Genomic DNA, 23,160 nt, shown 5'->3' on the forward strand with positions numbered 1-23,160 from the left:
AGTGCTACTGCTATGCTGGGAGGAACCAGACAATGTCGACGTCTAAAGTGTTTCAAAGGCAACAGATCCAAGTGTGGTAGCACTAGCAGAGACAATTCCAGATAAAAGAGGTAAAACAGCAGCAGCAAAAATCAGGTAAAGCCACGGTGGCTCGATAACTCAGTGGATGAGAAATGGCATGGTGTGTCAGAGACCCAGGTTCGAGTCCTTGTCGAGCCTGTATTTTTCACTGAAAATTCTACAGATAGTGATGTTCCACAAGTTGCATATCCCTTAAAGTGTCATATCAAGCATCTACCAAAAGTTCCAACAGGATGGAAATGTCTGTCAAAGCTTTAGCACAGGCCATCCAAGAGTTACAATAGCAAATTAAGACAATTATTTGTCACTGACAGATAACAGACGTGGAGTACAGTAAGGCACTTTGCCAGACTTCACAGTTGCCAGAGGACAAGCATTTCCAGGAATACCATGTGACAATAATTAAGCGAGCATGGGTTGTATGTTCAAAGTTCTGCAAGATGCATCCCACTGACTGCGCTACTGCTCCACCTAATCACCTTTTGTTTTCAAACGCTTGTCACTGTGTGAGATTAAGTTGTTCATAACCAGAGAACAGATTTATATGTAGTAAAAATGTGCTAAATATGTAAATACATATTTAGTTATTTACACCAAAATATGGAGTTAAATATAGACTTAAAATTGTAAAAAATTACCTTTTTAATACATAAGACACTGCACAAGCTACATAAAATAGTCTCGACATTGCAAATATTCCCGAGACTGTCTTGAAGAGAAACCAGAAATGAATCCTGTACATCTGACACAAAATCTTTGCTTCTGGTGCTGTTGTCTGACATGCAACCAGTAGCGAGTGCGGGGTTAGCAATGGGCTGCTCGACTAGGGACTCTCTTCCAACGTTGCAAAAATAACATTTGTAACCAGTAGGAGTTGATGCTTGAGCCCTCATTCTCTATTGTTGACAATTGTAAATAAACAGGAAATTCAAGTACAACAGCAAAGCAAACAGTTGGGAGGTGTAAAACAACCAAAACATTATTGTTCGGATGACAGAAAACTTGTAATAATGCAATTGGAGGGTATAAAAAAGGTCATAAACTTTAGTTTGTTTAATGTCACTTCGGACTTTGTCAGTTATTTGCAAGAAATTCACAAAACTCTATCGGTCACATGGTACACGGGAACATAGTTATTGCGCAAATATGGGAACATAGTTATTGCGCAAATATGGAGTACATGTTGAGAAATGTTCTGAAATATGGAAATAACATATAAAATAACTAAAATATGTCAAATATGAGTCAAAACCTAATACACTCTGTAAAGAAAAAATAGCAACACTTGCTCGGATATGGTTTTCACAAGATTATGAACTGAATTAAGACAATAAGAAAAGCAGGATTTGTCCACCAGCCGTATTTGTGAAGGAGCGTTCTCGAATGCATTAGTAAACTGTAGAACGAGCAGGGGTGCTGAAGCATTGCAAGGGAGTGGATGGGAGGGAGTGAGAGAGGCAGGAGGCATTGTCAGTCATGTAAGTTCGATGGAAAAAATCTCATCATGTGATGCCTCTCTCACTCCCTCCTATCATCGCAGAAGAAACGGGAGGTGGTTTTGCGAAAATGATTACATTTATCCAACACCCCCAGTTCTTTTCTATTTTCATTTATTTTTTTATGTTTCAATGCAAAAGGCTCCCTCTGGTGCTCCTCTGTGGCTTTTGAGTTGCATTGTGCAGTTAATGAATCTTGTGAAAACCATATCCGAGCAAGTGTCGCTATTTTTTCTTTACAGAGTGTATATGTACAAATATGGATAATAAAAATGGAATTTTTCGAGTCTACATGCCATGATGCGTAAAGATAACACAAAATATAACTGATTTCAGCTTCATAAATAAATATTTATTTATGGCACATTGGTAGCGTCATTGCCTTGTAATCAAGGGGTCCCATGTTTGATACCCTAAGGAGGCACATAGTGGTTCGTATCCCACTTTAAACTGCAGGTCCAGTCCTGATTAGCCAGCCTTACTGTGCATAAAGTGGACTTAAAACACCAAATCAATTAATCAAACAATAAATATGTATTTAAATATAAATCCGTTCCCTGTTCATGATGGTTGAACAAAATTTTGCATCAATATTTCAGAACCATCTGGAGAGAGTAGTTTTCACATCTTCATTGTGCTGAAGGCAGTGTCTAGATGTGAGTTCCTTTAGAGCAAAATGAAGATGGAAATCATGTGGTGTCAAATTCAGACTTAAGTGCAGTGGTGGTCCAAAGTTTCCCGGGTGAAACCTTCACCAGCAATCAATGGTTTGATGTGTATTATCATGAAGAATGAACACTCCACTGTAAAGAAGACCTGGCAGTTTCCTTCTGATGGCTTCCCGTAAGTGCTGAATATCTGACAGGAGACATTGGTATTAACAGTGTGTTCATGGTCGAGGTATTCCATCAGTGAGTGTGTCTGTTTAAAACTTTTTCTAGTTCAAAACCAATTATTCATTGTTTTATACTTGTACTTTGTAAATTATACATGCAACTTTGTATGTGCATATTGAATTATTATTGAAGTTACAGAAATTTTGAGTAAAGATATGACTTGGGTTTTGAAAACTAGTTGTTCTGGAAAGAAAATACCAGGTTGAAAAATAATATTGTTAGCTATGTTAACAGTAATGTTAGTAGGTTTTATAAGGCAAAATCAAGCTTAAAATGCAGCACCTCAAAAGAGTTCATAAGAGTTTGTTTTTAAGTCCACTTTATGCACAAATAGGCTAATCAGGACTGGACCTAAAGTTTTAAAGTGGGATCAGAACCCTATGTGTCTCCATCACATATCAAACCCTTGATTACAAGGGCCAAGTAATACAAAAGAGAAGGAAAAGCTGCAAATAGCCCACCAAAGATAGAAAAAAACTAATTAACTTTATAGTAGACAGCAATGATCATCTATTGTCTTACCACATAACTGTTGTTCGGCTGCAGGTACTAGTGCTGACATATCGATCTTCCACAACTTCATAGTTGTTTTCCAGAAGTCTACAACCTCGGAATACATGTACTCTAGATTTGCTGGTGCCAAATTAAGTCTCGCTATAGAAGGGAACATGTAACCATCCTGTTGAAAAAAGAAGAAAAAGGATATAAGCATTCCATATGAAAACTGAATTTATACAACCTATGGTAATTAAAAAAAACTAATTTCAGGTACACAATGCAACAAATAAATTTCTGATCTCAATGTGAAGCATACTTTACCCAAGTACTTGTAAATGCTCAATTTATAATCTGAAATGTTTCTAATCAGCAATTAAGAACCTCGAATTAAGGCTGAATCACACAGAACTGGATTTCCAACTGGAATGACCTACTTGGCACTGGACTGGCTACCTGGCTGGCTGCTACACTGGTGTTGGTGACTAGACCATGCTCTAATTGCAACTGACGTCTCTGCTAAATGCTGTGGTAACAACCAATCAGAACAAACATTTGGTCATGTGAAGATAATCTGTAAGTTTGGCAAGGAAAAGTGGTAGCAATTTTTGTCTGTGGCTTCCGAGTGTTGGTTGTAATTCTTTTTTGTACGCTGCTCGATAAAAAAGTAACAGAAATGAGGTGCCTTCATGTTTATTAATATTTACATATTTATCCATAGCAATGAGATTTGTACATGACTGGCGTGGTTAGTTGATAATGAAAATCTTCATTGTTACCACTGTATTAAATGATTGACACTTTGAACAAAATCTTTTTTTTTTCTTTTATGAATGAATCCTGCAAAAATCATGTATGAATACATACTCAAGTTCATTAAAAGCGAGACCTCCCCAATGGTGCAGTGGTAGCATCGTCATCTTGTAATAAAGGAGTTCCGGGTTCGATACCTGGTGGAGGCACATATTGGTTCGGATTCCACTTTAAACTGTAGGTCCAGTCCCAATTAGCTTTACTGTGCATAAAGTGGAGGAGGGAAGGGGGAGGGAGGGAGGGAGGGAAGAAGAGAGGGAGAGGGAGAGAGAGAGAGATATATATATATATATATAACTGTGTTAACAGCATGGTAGTATGACATGCACCTGTAATCGGTTTTAGATTTTTATTGTTTTTTAACCACACAGTGGTTAACAGTGTTAACAGTTTTAAAGTTTTAACATTCCAAGGAGCAGTTTCTAATAGGGGAAACAGCATGGTAGTATGACGTGCACCTGTAATGGGTTTTAGATTTTTATTGTTTTTTAACCACACATCTTTTACCAATCCCATACCCTGTACCTATGGAGAGGTCGATGTGGTTATGATCTATACATAACCTAAACGTGAGCAGCCTGAGGAAGGGAGTAGTTGCATCCCGAAACGTTGCAGGAGTTACCTAGATACTCACAAAACGTAAGTTATTAATATCTTTATATTAAATTTGTGAGTAATTCGCACAACTTTCATCATGAATTAATACATTCATGGTTTATTATTCCATGCAGTTTTTGTTCACAATCAATTCGTCACTTGTCTGGTAGCTTCATCAGGCATGTACTGTGCAATGACCCCAAATTATGTCATACCAAAAGATTTATTATTTCTTTGTTTAAATTATGTACATGTTCGTTTGACCCAATGTTCGTATGTTATTCATTCATTATATAACAGGCCTGTATGGTCAAAAAAGATTTTTAGTGTTATCACACATTTAGGTATGATAATTTTCTGTGCGAGTTTGGCAACTCCACAAAATAAGCAAGTTGGTAACAATGGGAAAAGATAGAGGATTTTTTTTCTGTGGGGGTTATGTAACAAGAAAAGAAAGATGACATTAATGTAAGTTTAAATTTGTGTTTTTCCAAGACTGATTTGTAAGTAATCATGTTATCTACTGTTTTCTAATCTGCTGCAAATAGCAGCTGGAATTTAAATGAAGGATTTGACTTTGCAAGGAATGTGCATTGTAAGATTCTTAGTGGAAGTGTCCTTTAAACATGTTGAATCACAAGTACTAACTAGTTTCTAGTTAGGTCAATTACAGTTAATAAAGTGTGAAATATAGTAACTGAGACTATTAATTAAACCCAGCATGCCCTTGTTGTAAAAGAGTTTCATACTCCTAGGCGGGGACGTAGCAACATTTTTGGCACCCAACGTGGGGCAGGATAATAATAAGACTTGGGAAAAAAAAAGGGAACCTGTCGGCCCCTATAGTGGAGTGGTTAGCACATCATGCTACAATGCTGAAGGTCCCGGGTTCAAATTGCAACCTGGGCATGGATATTTGTGAGTGTCCATTCATCAATTTCATCATATCATCACTCATCTTCATCTTCACAAATTATCCAAAAGTGGCACAAAAAGCAAAGTAAAATAAAGCAAATCAATCAATCAATCAAAAAAGGAACAAGTGATCTAATTGTGATAGTGTTAGTGAAGGATACAGTGTTGAATCAACACTGTTGATGCTCCGAGTGAAGATAATTCATCCTTACGAGAATCACAAAGGTATATAGGTGGAGTGTTACTATGAGTAGTGGCAGGAGTCTGAGAAGCAAGTCCAGGAAGACCATGGGTCCCGAATTGGAATTTGGTTGCTGTGAAGATCTAGCAGATGACAAGGAGTACTTCCAGTGTTCCCAGTGTTTGAAATATAAACATTTTAATTGTGATGGACAAGAGGTAGCAAGTTCAGAAGGTGACCTGATTTGTAGTAAATGTCAGACCACAGTTCCCAAAGATATTGAGCCAGAGGTAATCCTGCCTATGCTTTTACCTCCTGAATGGTTGATCTTTGAGTGGCTCAAAAGGGAGAAAGAAGAACAAAAGAAAGACAAAAAGAATGGAAAAGTTAAAGGAGAAAGCTAAAGAAGAAGCTGAGAGAAGGAGAGAACTTGAGTCTTTGATAGAGAAGCAAGATCAAAAGAGAAGGAAAGAGAACGAAGATGATAAAGAGAAATGTAAGGCAGATATGAATGAACTTGGAGCTCTTTTTTTACAATTTAAGAAAAGAGCTTCAGAAAATTGAAGTTAGTAGCCAGCAAGAATTAGAGAAGGTAACCGAGATAGTCAATGAGAATGTTGGACAGGCTGTCGAAGAACAGTTACAACCTCTGGCTGACTGGAAAGAGCAAGTGGATAAAAACTTAAATACTTGTCTTGAATTAATCCAGACACTAATAAATAAGGAAGGACCAATTGACTTCCAGCCCAAAATGTTGACAATGCTGGAGGTCGCAGTAGATGCTTCTGGACAAGAATTACAGACTGCTGTTCAGACCATGAACAAGCAAACAGAAGGCATTGAGAAAGCAGTGCAGCAACAGAAGGAAATAGTAGAATGGACACTAAGTGACGCTAGAACGTTAGAGGTTTCTCTAAGTCAAGAAATCAAGGAACAGACCGGCTTGTCCGTCCAAAGAGTTAACGATTTGGAGATGCAATTCCATAGTTTACAAAGTCAAACCAAAGTTGTGATACCTGAGTTTATTCAGAATTACAAGTTTTGAATCGAGAAGCGGGTGTTTTTTAATTACCTTCTTCCACTAGAAAACATTCTGGCCATAAAGATAGTTATTATTGAGGAAGAAAGAGAAGCTGTGAGGGAGGAAGCTCTGATGAATCACCACCTAGAAGAATCCAGGGATTTAAGATGCCTCACCTGGCCGACATAGCTTGCATTCCAAAATTCAATGGGGATATTGAAGCCCAATCTGAGGAAAAATATATTTGGGAATTGAATGTTAGTTTCGAATTGTTGCAAGTTCCTCAGAACTATCGCTTAGAGTTATTGCCACGCATTTTCACAGGCAAAGCTGAACATTGGATGTCAGGAAACATTGACAGACTTTTGTGACAAATTCCATGAGGAATTTGCATCATGAAAAGCAAAGCAAAGACAGTTAGCTGCAGTCAGAAATAGACGATACTATCGCCAAGTGCATGAGAACATGGAAAGGTATGCCTGAAGTGTATATGCTGCATATCAAAACCTGTCTGACAACTTTAGTAAAGATGAAGTCATAAACCTGATATTAGGGCAGTTACCCTACAGAATTAGAAGTCTGTGTTTAGCTCATGCTCCTAAATCCTACAACAAGCTGGCTCACTTTCTGAAAGATTTTGATATCTATGATGATCCAGATGCTTGGAAGGAAGATAAGAATTTAAAGGGAAACATGCAAATTGTCAGAAGAACTTCAAGGTGCGAAATGTTCAGAACCAAAGCCCTAGATCTGGTGGTAGGTTTCCTAGACAAACTAGATTTAATAATACTAGACAAGATCGAAGGTTTGATTGAGCTAGGGATGAAGAAGATAGGAGGTACTTCAATAGGAACATATATCGGAACAGAGAAACCTGAAATAGAAGTGATGGAGATTCCAAAGGGAGAAGCCTGAGTTCATATAGAAGATGCTCGCCTCCAAATAGATTGAGATTAGAACAGCCCCCTGAACCCAGAGTGAACAATTTAACTTCTGAACAAGAACAAGCTGTGGCTATGGCTCGAGAATTCTACCAGAGCCAAAGATCACAGTACTCTAAGACAAACTAGAGCCTTGTCTGGATGCTTCATTCCCGTTTGGGCAAGAGACTTTTAGAGGAGCAACCCTATCATACAATTAGAGATATCCAGGAAAGACAGGTACATTTTCAAATAACAGACACAGAAGAGGAAAGAATTATGCACGAAATGAGAATGGTTCGCAAAAGAAGGAAAAGATATAAGACACCAGTAGTACGGGCTAAGCTGATCAATATTCCCGTGGCTTGCATTATTGATACAGGGAGTGAGTGTTCAGTACTAAGCTATGGCATCTGGACCATTAGTAAACAGTCCACCTGGAACGCAGCTCCAGAATGTTCCAGAAGTAAGGCTTGCTGATTTCTCGGGCAGTCTAAAGAAGAAGGTGTGTGGTAGCCGATCTGTTGAGATAGAGATAGATGGAATGAACTTCAACACTGAAGTTCTTATACTAAAAGGCTTTGCTACCAATCTTTTATTAGGAATGTCATTTTTACAGCAGCACGAAGCTGAGATTAGTTTCTGGAAGAATGTAGTAGTTACACTTTGGTAAGACTCCAGATGCCTATGAAGGGAATCTCTTGTGTGTTGACATTGTGCGTTACATCCAGAGCAGTTGTTCTCAACCTATTTCCTATCATGACCCCTTTTATCACATCCTCTTGCCAGCGACCCACCTTATGTAATTTCTGGTTTGTAATAAGCGTTTATGTGTAAGCACATATACAACTCTGCGAAGAACAACAAAGGATCCCAAACGAAACCAATCCCTTTCCAATTGTCGTCGAAATCAATTCTCCATTGTTGATTTATTAACAAACACAGGACAGCTATTGCAAATTGGTACTTAGCCTTTGTAATTCCCTCGGCACCACCGAGAAAATAATCAATTGTCAATTGTTTACAAATATAGCTTCTGCAACCTCAACGCTTCTCCAAAACAATGTCAAGATTTACCATTGTTAAAGATTGCAGACTTTCTTCCTTCCCCTTCTGGGTTCTTTATTGTTCAAGCAAGTTTCTTCAACTGTAGTTGAAATGTAATGACATCTATCATTGAGTTCAGTCAGTTCTTCTGTCTGCATCGCCAGTTTTGTGTGCACAAACGTAGTTAATACACAGGCGTTGCGGTGTTGTCAGTTGACTTGTGATATTGTGTACTGTAGCATCGTGATTTGAATTCTGTGCTATTAATGAAAAATCAAAATAGATAAGTTCCTTCAAAGACCTGGAAGTTCTCGTTCCGCAGATGATGAACCATCAAAAAGGCAGAAGGTCAGAAGATATGATGAATCGTATTTGAGGTTTGGTTTCACGTTACTTGGAAATCAGCCGCAGTGTGTGGTGTGTAATGAACTGTTGTCTGCTGAAAGTATGAAGCCTTCCAAGATGTTACGGCACCTGCAATCTAAACATCCTTTGGTGAAAGATAAACCGCTCACATTTTTCCAACGCAAGCTCTCTGTACTTCAAAATCTTCTACTTCTTGTATTTCAATATGCAATTTTCACTAGTTTCATACCTCTTATATTTGAATTGTTTTTAAACAATTCTTCATCTGTTAAAAAAATGTTTAATATTTTTTGCTATATTTAACCATAAGTACAGAAATAAAAATATGTGTATCAAAATAGTAAAAATAATTTTTAAAAATATTTTTCCGCTACTAGACCCTAATTACATTTATCTTTTTTGCCTCCCTTCGCAACCCCCATGAAATCCTCTCGTGACCCCCAGGTTGAGAAACCCTGATACAGAGAATCCAAGAAAAGGAAGAAGATGATAAATTGATGTGTACCTCCTTGGACCTTAGGTCATTGCAGTTGACATATCTGATTCTCAATGAGTGGAGTTGATATCTGTGTTAATGAACTATCAGCAGGTATTTTCTGAGATCATCTTAACTACCAAATCTACATACCGAGAACTGTACCCTGTTCATCATCATTATTACTTGCCATTTCCTGCCTCTGGCTGGATCGGCATAGAATTCAAGCCTCTCCATTTTTTCCTGGTCTTCCACCACTCCAATCTTGTTCCAATCTTGCCCCTCTTCTCCTAACACTCTCCACTATCTGCTCTTTCCACTGACATCTTGGTTTCCCCCTTGGCCTTATTCCCACTCCTTGTGCATTATAAGCTCTTACTGGTAGTCTTCCTGCATCCATCCTCTTCATGTGTCCAAACCATCTCATCTGTGCCTATCCTGTCCTGAAGCTTCACCACCTCCACTGTCTGTCAGATCTCCTAATTCCTTATTCTACCCTTTCTTGTCTTCCCCAATATACTCCTTAAAAATTTCATCCCCACTGGCTGCATCTTTCTTTTGTCTCTCTCTGTCATTGTCCAAGTCTCTGCTCCATACATAATTATCAGCACATAGTATGTGTTATATATTACCTTCTTGCATTTCATAGGTACATCCCTGTTCCATATTAATCTTCGAACACTTTGATATAGTCCACCACCCATTTGTCCTCTTCTGTTTACCTCCTCATCTATTCTTCCACTTCTCACAATTATGCTTCCTAGATATTTGAAGCTCTCCACTACCTTCAACTCTTCCGTGTCCATCTTTATTCTTGGTTCATTTCTGGCTCTGTTTCTTGCTTTTATTAGCATCTAGCTATTTTCTGCACTGAATTTCATTCCTGCTCTTCTGATTTCCTCATTCCAACTATCAAGCTGTCTCTGTACTTCTTCTTCCCTGTTCCCCCATATTACTAAGTCAACAGCGAACAACATGGCCATCATCTCTTCCTCTCCTATTTTTTTCCCCACCTCTTCGTTAATTGCATCCATTGTAATTATGAAGAGCAGTGGGGAAAGAGCACTTCCCTGTTTTAGTCTATTACTTATACTGAACCACTCCGTTCTTCCCACTGGTGTTCTTCCCACAGCTCTGGTTGGCCTTGTATGTGCTCTGCACTCTACACACTATCTCTTCATCGACCACTTTCTCTCTTAGAGTCTTCCAAATCTTTGTTCTGTCCATGCTATCATATGCCTTTTCTGTATCTAGGAATGCCATAATCAAATCATATCATACTCATAGTGCCTTCACGTACCCTCTTCCGATATCAAAAAGAAAAGCCTTAGAGATGGAATTAGAATTATGGAAGAGCTGGAAGGTGATTCAACCTTCAGTGTCACCATACTTCAGTCCTCTTCTAGTTGTAGACAAACCTGATGGCAATGTTCGGCCCTGTATTGATTTTCGTCAGTTAAACGCACTTATGCTAGTACCACCGAGTTCTGTTCAACCTGTAAACGAGTCTCTCCAGCGATTCGAAGGAGAAACAGCACAGTTGCTACATCTAAGCAACCAATGGATCATGTGAACTTTGACAATCTGAAGACCTACAGTTGCTCTTCAGAAAGAAGAAAGGAACTTGGATGTGATCCAACAAACTAAGTAAAAAAAGTAAAGTGCTCCCCTGTGCTTTGCACCATGCCATGAAGGTGTATAGGGGGTGTGGGGTTAGGGATCCACACTTTCTTGATCTTGGCCGAGCTGGGGGTGATATGATCAGCACCACGCCTCTGGCTGCCTTTACCCCCCAGAGTTTCCTCCAGGTACCCACTTTATTACAACGCTGGTTGGGCGCCGGAGCTGCTTGAACAGGTTGAAAAGTCCCAGTTCTCCCCCACCAGGGATCGAACCTGGGTCTCTGGCATGGTAGTCAGATGCAACAAACTAAGGTGTTGTAAATTTTTTTTCAGAAAGTTATAAATAAACTTATTTCAAAAAATTTTCCCCGAAGAAGGGGCAATTTGCAACAACCCTAAATTATGTCATAGCAAAATATTTATTATTTCTTTGTTTAATTTATGTACATGTTCGTTTAACCCAATGTTCGTATGACCCAATGTTATTCATTCATTATATAACACGGGCCTGTATGGTCAAAAAAGATTTTTAGTGTTATCACACATTTAGTTATGATAATTGTCTGTGAGAGGTTGACAACTCTGTAAAAATAAGCAAGTTGGTAATGATGGGAAAAGATAGAGGATTTTTTTTCTGCAGGGGTTATGTAACAAGAAAAGAAAGATGACATTAATGTAAGTTCAAGTTTGTGTTTTTCCAAGACTGATTGGTAAGTAATCTTGTGATTATCTACTGTTTTCTAATCTGCTGCAAATAGCAGCTGGAATTTAAATGAAGGATTTGACTTTGCAAGGCATGTGCATTGTAAGATTCTTAGTGGAAGTGTCCTTTAAATGTGTTGAATCACGAGTACTAACTAGTTTCTAGTTAGGTCAATTACAGTTAATAAAGTGTGAAATATAGTAACTGAGACTATTAATTAAACCCAGCAAGCCCTTGGTGCAAAAGTGTTTCATACTCCTAGCCGGGGACATAGCAACTGTCTTGCCATGGGTGGCGTGATTCATTTTTCTCCCTCCCACAAGATCCATGTCAGAAAGACTCTCAAAAGAAACATACACAATTGTGACCACTCCCACAGACCTCGAAACCAACCCCGGGGCCCTTAATAAACCTGGTTTCCTGCCATCATAAAATATACGTACCCACCCAATCCATTATCTTTGCATGCAAACCTCAAGAAACCAAGCATGAATCATAAGCACCTGTAAAAAAGCCCACCTGTGCATACGAGTGAAAGCGAACACCTTCCCACGGATGCAGACAATATGACTGGGAACTGACAGCGCCAAAATTGCGATGTGTGGAAGAAGAAGGAAGTACCATGCACACGCCTGTGGAGCAGAAAGTAATAGGCCCATGTCAACTAGCAACACCACACATGTGAGCAGGAGATAAAGGAAACACAGCACCTGCAGCAAGACAGTGCATGCCTGGCAAAACTACCAGACAGGTGGCAAAATCGATCGCTAACAAAAATTGTGCAGAAAAATGAACTGTAAATGTATTAGAGTGAATTACCATTTTGTGAGTCACTTCATCCATTTCATCTCTATCCATCATTCATACTCATCATTGTGATTAGCCTAAAGAGGAAGAAAAGTGATGCAAAATAAGAGAAATAAAAATACAAGAACATGAGGAATGAAGGTGACACAATTGGGTGACACAAACAGTGTGTTATCAAAGATACCACACATAAAACAATGCTGCTAACTGACAATGTCATATATGAGATGCTTATATAATGTGAACATAAAATGCAAGGAAGTCCAACTTGCCTCTCCATTAATTTCCAACACTTTTAGAAGTCAGACACTATAAAATGTACAACATTTTAAAACTAACACTCTATATGACATAATTAATCAAGTGCTGACCAGAAAACACTCAGTAATTGTCAAGGCCAACCAAAAGGCTCTGCTACGAATGGAAATTATCACCACAAAAAAACAATTTGCTGCTTTGGAATAATGCACCTTGATAACAATACACACAAGTTCTCTAAAAAGTTTTTGATATTTTGATAACGTGTTTCTAAGGAGGAGTTGTTAGCAATACATGTCTATGTTTCTAGCGTCAAATGTTGGCAGATGTATCAGTATTTGTTTGATCGCAATCCTTGTAAAATATGACGAAGAGGAGACTGCCTTTCTTAATGGAACACTGCAACTAGACAGCCAATGAGTGCTTCAGAGTTTCAATGAACAATGAGAATAGGTTTCATTTGGTACCTCCAGATGGAATTTTATACAACTGTCACATTATCAATCAATCCATGGTACAAGGGTCTTGTATGAAACATGGGAAGACATGTCATGGTAAGGAAGTAGGTTCTTCAATATCTTCTTGAAAAAATAAAACTTCAGGCAAAACATGTTACCTAATGCAAGAAAACATGTGCCTAAAAACAGGTATTTTAGCAAGATAATGATCCTAATATTGATCAAATTGCAAACAAGTTTATAACATTATTTGGCTCAAAAAAAATACATGTTTTACAATGTAAGTATACAATCAAAGTTTATTTCTTAAGGTAAAAAAAAAAGCTAAAGTTCCCCATGCATATCTTTAGATGCCATTAGAAAATGCAAGGCCCTGTGCGAAAAATTAAAAATAGGTACTCCTTCAATTCTTTGTAATTTTTTCACTACAACCAACGTAATTATTACACCCCTCTTTCTCTCTCTCTCTCTCACACACACACACACACCTATTGTGTCTTCTGATGGCATAGTGGCAATGTTGTTGCTTTGTAATCAAGGGTTCCGGGAACGATACCAGTAATGGTTCGAATCCAATTTTAAAATATAAGTCTAGTCCCAATTAATTTATCTGTCTATAAAATGAACTTAAAACTCAACTCAAACTCCACCCCCCCCCCCTTTTCAGAACAAGGATTTCCCGTAAACTACCGACAAAACTTTGGCAGCATGCAGAGAATATCATGACAAACAGTTTTTCTTAACTATTTGATAGTTCACCCCTCAAGAAAAAATGTTTTACTCCGTGTGTATGTAGTCATGTACCACAGATGCATTCTTGCCACTGACATTTTTTTTCTGTCAGATAACGTTAGTACTCTATGCAAGCAAGATCATGCTATAGTCGTTTTCACGTTCAGAAGACACAATGGGCTCTTATGGGCAATGCTTTTCTTCTGGGAAATACGAGCGCGCTGTTGTGAAATTTCTGGATTTACAAATTTAAATTAAGTAAAATCGGTACCTGCAGTTTTGCATGAAATTTTGTAGAGAATACGATGGTGAATACAAAAAAATGGTAACTTGCTTACATAATTTTAGATAAATTAAAAACGCAAATTTTCTGTGAAAAACAATTTTTACATTGTTTTCATACCTAACGTTGAAACATGCCGTAAAATTGAAGCATTCATTATTAAAAAAATTGACACTGTTTTTTAATTGTCATAGGTGATGGTGGTACTCAGAATTTATCAATACTTTAAAGCATATTTGCATTAAAAATATTCAAATAAAGTATGTGGAGATTTTTTATATTCGTGCAGTAGAAAATGTCGTCGCTGGCCATTTTTTGTTCTGTAATTCCAAGTAAAAACTTCCAGCGACAAAGTCGTGGAGAAAATAATGAAATTATTTTTTATAACCACTCAAAGGTTCCCAGAAATATTACTTCCATGCATTTGGAGTTTCTTTTTAACCCGAACCGCGTGCGAAGTAAGGAGACGTTGTGTGGCCATCTTGAGCTGGCTCACCACAGCATTCCGGCTAATCACCACCAAGTTTTCGAGTTGTTATTTTATTTCCATTCAGTAAAAATATGAACTTCATGCAGTTTGTTATAATAGAATTGAAATTACTTAAATTTAATAATTGACAATTATTTCCAATGCTGCTGTTGTGAGCAACATTAGTGCTGTCGCAAATACACGTTCTTGTTGTTTACATGACTGTCGACATTAATACTGAAATGAAGATTACCTTTCAGTTTCCAACTTACACATAAATTCATAGACCCCATATTAACCATTGAAAGGCTTTCCAACATGTGACAAAATATGGGGCTTCAAGATAGAAATATGACATGCCTTGCTGAGTCATTCACGTCTTATCAGTTCATGTGGGCCATAACTCATTTGTTTGTTTGGGTTGCAATTTGAATCTAACCCATGTGCCAGGTTCCCCTTACTTGAGTGAGTGATTGCTTGTGTTTAGACTTTTTCCCTCTCTCGAAAAAGTGTTTTCAGTTGTGTGAGCTCTCAGTGATTTTTACTTTTTTAAGTGATTTCTGAAGTGTCATATTCGTGCATTACACTTGCGTGTGTAGTGATTGCAATGGATCATTGTAACGTTCACAGTATAATATTAATAATTACATATAATTATCATTATATATACAAAATATGTAACACCTTCATTGTGAAGGAAGGTCATCATTTCCCGGTGACATGAGCTAGCGCTGTATTGGCAACACTGTGCGGTTTCTCCATAAGTGCCGTTGTGTCTTCTGAACGTGAAAACGACTATAGTAGAGAAGCCGCTACGATTAAACCCCTATTTTAATCCTTTCGCTCAATTCATGCATTGTTGCTTATCGTATTTTATAACTTTGTTTATAACCTCATTAATATTTATTTGGAAATATTCATATTCTGATAGCGATCCTTTCCTATCTGTACATTGCATACTAAAGATTTTGTAATTTTTTGGCAGAAAGAAATTGCTGAGTAGCCGGGAAAGTGATGCGTGGCTGCAAGCATACAGGATAAAAATGCTGTTTCTTGAGGGTTTGTAGAGTTGAAATGAGTTGTCAACAAACAAAATATTAGCAAGAAAAAATCATTCACATTGATGTCCTTAACATACTGTGAAAGTTCGTCGGTGGTTCACATGCATATCCATATACGTGTAAAAATGTGTGTGTGTTACTTAAATATTTATCGATGCTCTAAGTGGGTAGATGGTATTCCCCTAGCTTGGAGATTTTATGCAAAGCATCCCCTCAGCTACCCCCAAGGTTTAAAGACACCCTCCCACCACACACTAACAATTTCCACTTCGCTGATCTTTACACGTTAGTATTCTGAAAGTATGAACATTTCATATAGTATGCTACAGTAGAAGGAAAATTCCTTAGGGAACACAAATACAAAGCAACCTACATTACCTGTCGTATGTAATTTATCTTGCTCCTTTTGCATAACAAAGCTGTCAATCACATCATTGAAATCGAGCTTTCACATCACATAACTGTAACGCAAGAGCATGAATTTGGAAAAATGTCCAGTGTGGGGAGGAAATTTCAGTCACTGCTCCTGAAGCATCGGGATATTTGCTAAAATTTAGCAATCAGAGAGGGGATGTTGAAACCATAGGGATATTCCCAAATCCGCCTCTCCTTTAAATACCACCCTGGAGGAGCATTTTTACTTTTTAAAGAAATACGTTATTTCTCACATACCTTTTGATTAATATCAAATGAGAGATGCTCATTTTGGCACTCTGCTATTAGCTGATTATTATTATTACTATTTTAAGGTAACTTGCGAATATAATACTTGGATGGAAGCCGCACACACTACCAGTTCAAACCACTATCATATGAAACTTGTTGGTACAATTGCATAGTGGTAAAATCTGACAAAATCTGCAAATATCCCTCTCTGGGTTTTGAGGAAAGAAAAATAAAAGTATCTCCAGTTCTATATTTCAATTTTAGCAGAAATGTTGTTGCACACCAATAGGAATATTCCGACGAGGACAAGTCTACCAGAGTATACAGGTAGTGTATGCGGCTTCCATCCAAGTATTATATTCACAGGTTACCTTAAAACAATAATAATAAATCAGCAAGTCTAGCTACGGTCCACCCCAAGGTCCGTTGACCTGTTTTTCTGGCTTGGGTCTACCTTCTTGCCATCTTTTCTCAGTTTAGCCAATAAATTCAAGTGTGTTAAAGATGGAGGAAATTTTCCTTTCACAAAATCTTTTCGCAGTAGACGTGCGGTTTTCATTTGAAACTTTGCTTTCCTCTTTCTATAGTACATTACATAAGCTGATTATAAATAGTGTTGTATCATTAATGTATGTACCTCTTCATTTCTTTCGTCTGTTCTAATGTAATGGCGTTTGCAAAAGAAATGAATGAATAGAAGATGCAATAATATCATATAAATATCTCGGAAGCGCGAGGCCCCTCAAAGTGCAAGGCCCTGTGTGGTGGCATGTGTTGCACACCCCTAATGGCAGCTCTGCATATAGCATATTTAGAGGATGTGGAGATTGGGCCCCACACATTCTCAATCTCAGCCACAGGGCCTCCGCAATGGTGCAGTGGTAGCGTTGTCGCCTTGTAATCAAGGGGTCCCGGGTACGGTACCCAGTGGAGGCTCATAGTGGTTCGGATCCCACTTTAAACTGTAGGTCCAGTCCCGATTAGCCTTCCTGTGCATAAAGTGGACTTAAAACACCAAATCAATCAGTCAATCTCAGCCATTTTGGAGGTGATGTAATCAGCACCATGCTCCAACTGCCTTTACAAAGGTTGGCCCCAGGTACCCATTTATTTGAGGCTGGGTAAGCCTCAGAGCTGCTTTATGCAGAGACAAGGCTGGAAAAATTAAAACCTTAGATCACCCACCCTGAGAATTTAATCTGGGTCTCCAGTGTAGCAGTCAGATACCCTACCGATTAGACCACCATGGCTCGTAGTTTACTTTTTACAGTGTTAAATTTGTATATTACTTTCAGTAAAGAAAACTATTTGTCAAAAGGCATTTGAGAACTACTATGTGTGTGTATGTGTACATGATAAACAACTTCTCTCAATGAACATACATTTATTTATTCTACTGCAGGATATGATAATTTGTTCCATGTTGTTCTGTATGATGCAATACTTCTAAAACAGGCTGCAGAAAATGCCATTTTGCTATAGTCACTGGTCTGCAAGAGGGCTGATTCAGTGTTGATTCTTTATGCATAACAGTACAAGAAAGAGGAAACGGAGGTAACACCATTATCAACTCCAGATAGATTGCTAGGTATTCTTAACATACATAGAACAGACAAAAATCTAAGTGAAAAATCTTAAGTGTTAAAATTGTGTGTTACAAATATCAAGAATTGTCAAAAATGAATTTTTAGCCTCTGCTAGTCAGCACTATTCTCAAAATCTACAAAGGGAACTAAATATTTGTGATTTTCTTAAAAAATAAAGATAAAAGTGCACCCACACTAGAGTTCATCTCCTACAAGACTTGTTAATTGTGTTTATGGGTACTCATCACATTCTTCCCATCAATCAATGATCCACATTATGATAGAGGCAACTGTGATAACTCAACAGTTGTTCTTCATTCTGAATAAATTCTAAAAACTTTTCTTGTACAGTTGTTTTCTATTATCTTAGTCACATTGATGTATCTTCAAGATTATGTAAAATAAGGCAATGGATCCTGCATATTTTTCTTTCTGAGTAACTAAAAGAAGGAAAGGAACAACATTTTAGATAAGAAGATTTTGTTAGCCATTAGATGAATATTCCTGTGACAAAAATTTTGAAACATAAGTTTACATAATGCTAATAAATGAGATTTTTTGTTATATTGTTTTACAAATTGCAGATTTTCCAATTTTTTCCATTTCATTCTTTCATTGTCTTGACAATGGGAAAATTTGGATGCATAAAAACAACACTTATGTCTGTTGAAAAATCACATAACTTCACTAATTATTTGCTGGTTCTCAGAAACACAATGGGTGTTCTTTATTCGCCTCAAGATTTTGACTCCTCTGCTCAAAATGTTATGTACTTTAGGGTTATGAAAGGAAAAGACTTATTTGAGTTATGCTGAAAATCTGTAAATTAACCTATATAATCACAATAATACCATCAGGAGCAGCTCCAATTGCCTAATTTTATGCTAAAAATAATAAAAGTATGCTACTAATTAAGGCAAGGGTATGAAGACCAAGTAACCTCTAAAGTGTTTAAATTTTTTAAAAGTTACCAAATGAATAAGTAATTATACTAATTTGAAATTCTGTGATCCTGCCATTGGCCACTTCATGAAAATTTATATTTAATAGCTTCTTGGGTGGAGACAAAAATGTCAGAAAAAGGATGTAAGAAATCTCAATCTTATGTTAAAATTCTACATTATTATCATATGTCATATGTACAGTGGCATGCATATATTACCAGACAAATTGTCAATCAGTATATTCGTTCATTCTCTCTCTTACATCTTACATGTTTTTAAGGTATGAAATTGTAATTCCCTAAATTTGTACACATGTTTTTGAACACTGTCTCTGCATGGAACAGGGACATCTGGGAATTCTACTGTGAAACAGTGGCGGCGATTGGGTTCCAAAACCCGGGGGCAAAGTGCAAAACTGATGGGGCAAAGACAGTATATTTCCCTTTGTATATAAGGTTTAGCATAGTGTGGGGGCAAAAGTGGCACTTGCCCCCCCCCCCCATATTGCCGCCACTGCTGTGAAACATCTTACAACTTCTTTCCCTACAAGAATTCATAATGACTTAAGAGTTGTACATAAAAATTTGTTGTTTTAAATTGTACGGATAGTGTGACATTATTAGACTGCAGAAAAGCACCAGTAATATGAAAACTAAAACAAAAAAATCTAAAACACTTGTTAACACCTTAACACTTCAAAAACACATCCAAACTGGACACCAGCTATATGGATACTGAACCACTGATGAGTCCAGTGCCAAGGTCAGCACATAGCTATGGATCTAAATTCCAGCAAATGCACACCCACCTGCCCGGCGAGCTGCCCGCCACTCCTCAGACGACTCGACTGTGAAATGCACTCTATAAGATAACAGGCAGCGACAGAAGGGTGTTTTTACCCTTATGTCATGGTGCAAGAGGATAACACTTTTCTTTGGTTGTCACCTATTATGAATATTGAATATGATGTCAAGGAGGTGACCTCCCATTTATTTTAAGTTAATTGAATATTAATTTCAAGATCTAGTCATCCAATTAATCTGTGTGTGGAAAAACCACAATAGGAGAACACCTACACATTTAAAACATTATTTTGTCCCTGTTTATAACATTTTAGGCACAGTAGAATTAAATATGATTGCATTACCCTGAACCATACTTCTGTACTGAAAGCCAATGAACGAATACTGATGCAGATGTATCAGTATCAGCAAATACCGGTGGTACTGGTATCATGAAATGTTTTAAGTTCACTGTATACACAATCAAGACTGGACATAGAGTTTAAAGTCAAAACCATTATGTGTCCCCACTGGGAATCAGACCCAGGGTCCTTTTATTACAAGGAGACACAGGGAAAGTGTATGTTCAAATTTAATCACCAATACCCACTAACACTTTTCCTGGAGTTCTGGTACATCACATGGACTGCAAAAATGCCACTCAACACCTTTGCAGTGTATAATTATCCTGTAAATTTTTAAAAATCCACAATTTTATTTAGTTTTGCATAAAAAATTAGCATTTATTAATTGAATATTATATATTTTTCATGGTCTAACTTCCTTATGCAATTCTTCAAATACAAGTTTTGCCCAAATGAAAGTGAGATATTTGTTGATTTTTGTTCTCAGCATGGTTTATTGGTTGGAACATACTGGAAGTAATAGTAATACATGTGCTACATATCCACCTTGCCTGTTCAAACAAGTATCCCAGCATGTGACTAGGTTGGAATACTCTGAGTGAAGAATGTCCAAGCTTGGCTGAGGAACCAGTCTTCAGTGGTGTCGAGACATCGGCATCATTAGTGAAAAGGTGAAAGATGTGGTAGTCGCTGGGTGACAGGTTGGGGCTATGGGGAAGTAGGGTGAGGGGATGGCCAAAGACCTCCCAGCGGAAGTGCCGCAGGAAAACTTGGCATGCATTGTCATGCAACAGCATGACCTCATTTCCATACACATCCTTCCTAAAGTAGCTTACTAGTCATTCCATGCCAAATCAACACAGATATGTGCAATTTCCAACCTGACCATCTCCTATTTTCATGAAATTTGGGGAGTTGAAACTATGCCTAGAACGTAGTAACTATGAAAATTTTGAGTCTCGTTTGTCTTGTAATTGTTAAATTATTCAGGGTCAAAGTTCACATAAATTGCTATTTTTGAGCCCGCTTAGCTATATTAAATGTCCTGTAACTCCATGCCTATTATGCCTAGGAAGCTCAAATAAAGCTTATTGTACAGGGAATTGAACAAGCTTTCCAGTGATATATAACAAGCCTACATTTGGATAAAAATATAATTTTGTCACGTGACCTTGGCCTTTGACCTTGAATATCTCAAAACATGTCATCACCGAAAATCATGAAAAAAATATATTTGGTCCCTCATGCCATACTCTAAAACATATCAAAATATGATTCTGAGACTGCAATGGGATCAGAAGATACAAAATAATAAGTGTAACTATGTGACTGATAAAAGCCTCATTACATGAACTATGACGAGTCAAATTTCCCTTAACCCCCCCGTACAAAATGTAAAGGAGTTATCCTGGGTATAATTGGTCATGAAAGAAATAGGTTAGGCACAGAGAGATCCCTAGCCATGTGTGTCAAGCGGAGGTCCAGCATATTGTTAACCGCCATATTGAATTCAACGAAAAATTTCAAAGGAAAGGGGGTGATGTGATACATCAAATCAGGATAGAATTTCACGAAAAATGAAGTGGCGTAGGTTTTTCCAACGAATCTTTAGCCAGTAAAAAGTTATACGCATATCTTTGACTTACGATATATGCACATTATAATGTTGTCAATGTTCCTGTGAACACACTCGTTGACGTCTCTCACATTCACGATTCACACAGAACATTTGGCAATGTAGCACGTGCAACATCATCGCAAGCAGCAACTATGCCTTCTCTCAGATGGTCAATATCACGGACTTTCAGTGCATGCACGATTCTCTTCATTTTGTTTTTGAAGGTAAATGTCCTCCTAAGATGTTAGATCTGGGGAATGTGCAGGGCTTCTAATAGATCCCCGTCTACCCATCAATTTACCTAGAAATTTACCATGAAGAAATTGCCACAATGTCCACATAGTGTGGTCACACTCTCTCCTGTTTCAAAACTCTGGAAAAGTGCCATAACCCGTAAGCAAGGATGAAAAACCTGTTCACTTAACAAATCCAAGAAGCCCTCACCATATAAGATTCCGTTGCTGAATATGGACCAACCATTCCCGTTCTCCATACACAATACCACATCATTAGCTTACCAGCAACAACCATTCGGCTGGGATCTGTCTACTGTAGATTATCAAATCACAGGTATTGCACATTCTGTTTATTAACTTCACCATGAACATAAAAATTAGCCTCGTCACTGAAGATTTTTCATTCCAAAGGAAGTGTCACGTAATTGTTTGAGATACTTTTCTCAATATTCTTCACTATTCAACCATTTGGTGAATGTCGCTGATTAAAATCATATGCAATGGTACGTAACTTTTTTCTCTCTCTAGGTGTCAGCGTGATCTCGATGAGTTCCTAACACGTTAGGAGCATTTTAATGCTTTTTTTTTAACATCTCGAAAAGGAGAAAATTGTTACAAGCATGCAGTAATAACTTTTTACTGGCTAAAGATTTGTTGGAAAAACCTACGTCACTTCATTTTTCGTGAAATTCTAGCCTGATTTGATGTATCACATCACCCCCTTTCCTTTGAAATTTTTCGTTGAATTCAATATGGCGGTTAACAATATGCCGGACCTCCGCTTGACACACACGGCTAGGGATCTCTCTGTGCCTAACCTATTTCTTTCATGACCAATTATACCCAGGATAACTTCTTTACATTTTGTATGGGGGGTGTTAAGGGAAATTTGACTCGTCATAGTTCATGTAATGAGGCTTTTATCAGTCACATAGTTACACTTATTATTTTGTATCTTCTGATCCCATTGCAGTCTCAGAATTATATTTTGATATGTTTTAGAGTATGGCATGAGGGACCAAATATATTTTTTTCATGATTTTCGGTGATGACATGTTTTGAGATATTCAAGGTCAAAGGCCAAGGTCACGTGACAAAATTATATTTTTATCCAAATGTAGGCTTGTTATATATCACTGGAAAGCTTGTTCAATTCCCTGTACAATAAGCTTTATTTGAGCTTCCTAGGCAAAATAGGGGCGGAGTTACAGCACATTTAGTACAGCTAAGCGGGCTCAAAAATAGCAATTTATGCGAACTTTGACCT

General features: G+C 37.7%; 1 protein-coding gene across 1 annotated transcript in view; it reads right to left on the reverse strand.

Annotated features, from left to right (window-relative positions):
- LOC145984077 (protein arginine N-methyltransferase 6-like) overlaps positions 1 to 23,160 on the reverse strand; it is a 148,510-nt gene that overhangs the window by 15,016 nt on the left and 110,334 nt on the right. The window contains exon 5 of the mRNA XM_083117467.1: positions 2,996 to 3,152. Coding sequence (XP_082973593.1) covers positions 2,996 to 3,152 — 157 coding nt within the window. The remainder of the gene's footprint in view (positions 1 to 2,995; positions 3,153 to 23,160) is intronic.

The sequence above is a fragment of the Lepisma saccharinum genome, chromosome 2, assembly GCF_977018435.1.
Source record: "Lepisma saccharinum chromosome 2, izLepSacc3.1, whole genome shotgun sequence".
In the NCBI taxonomy this organism is placed as follows: domain Eukaryota; kingdom Metazoa; phylum Arthropoda; class Insecta; order Zygentoma; family Lepismatidae; genus Lepisma; species Lepisma saccharinum.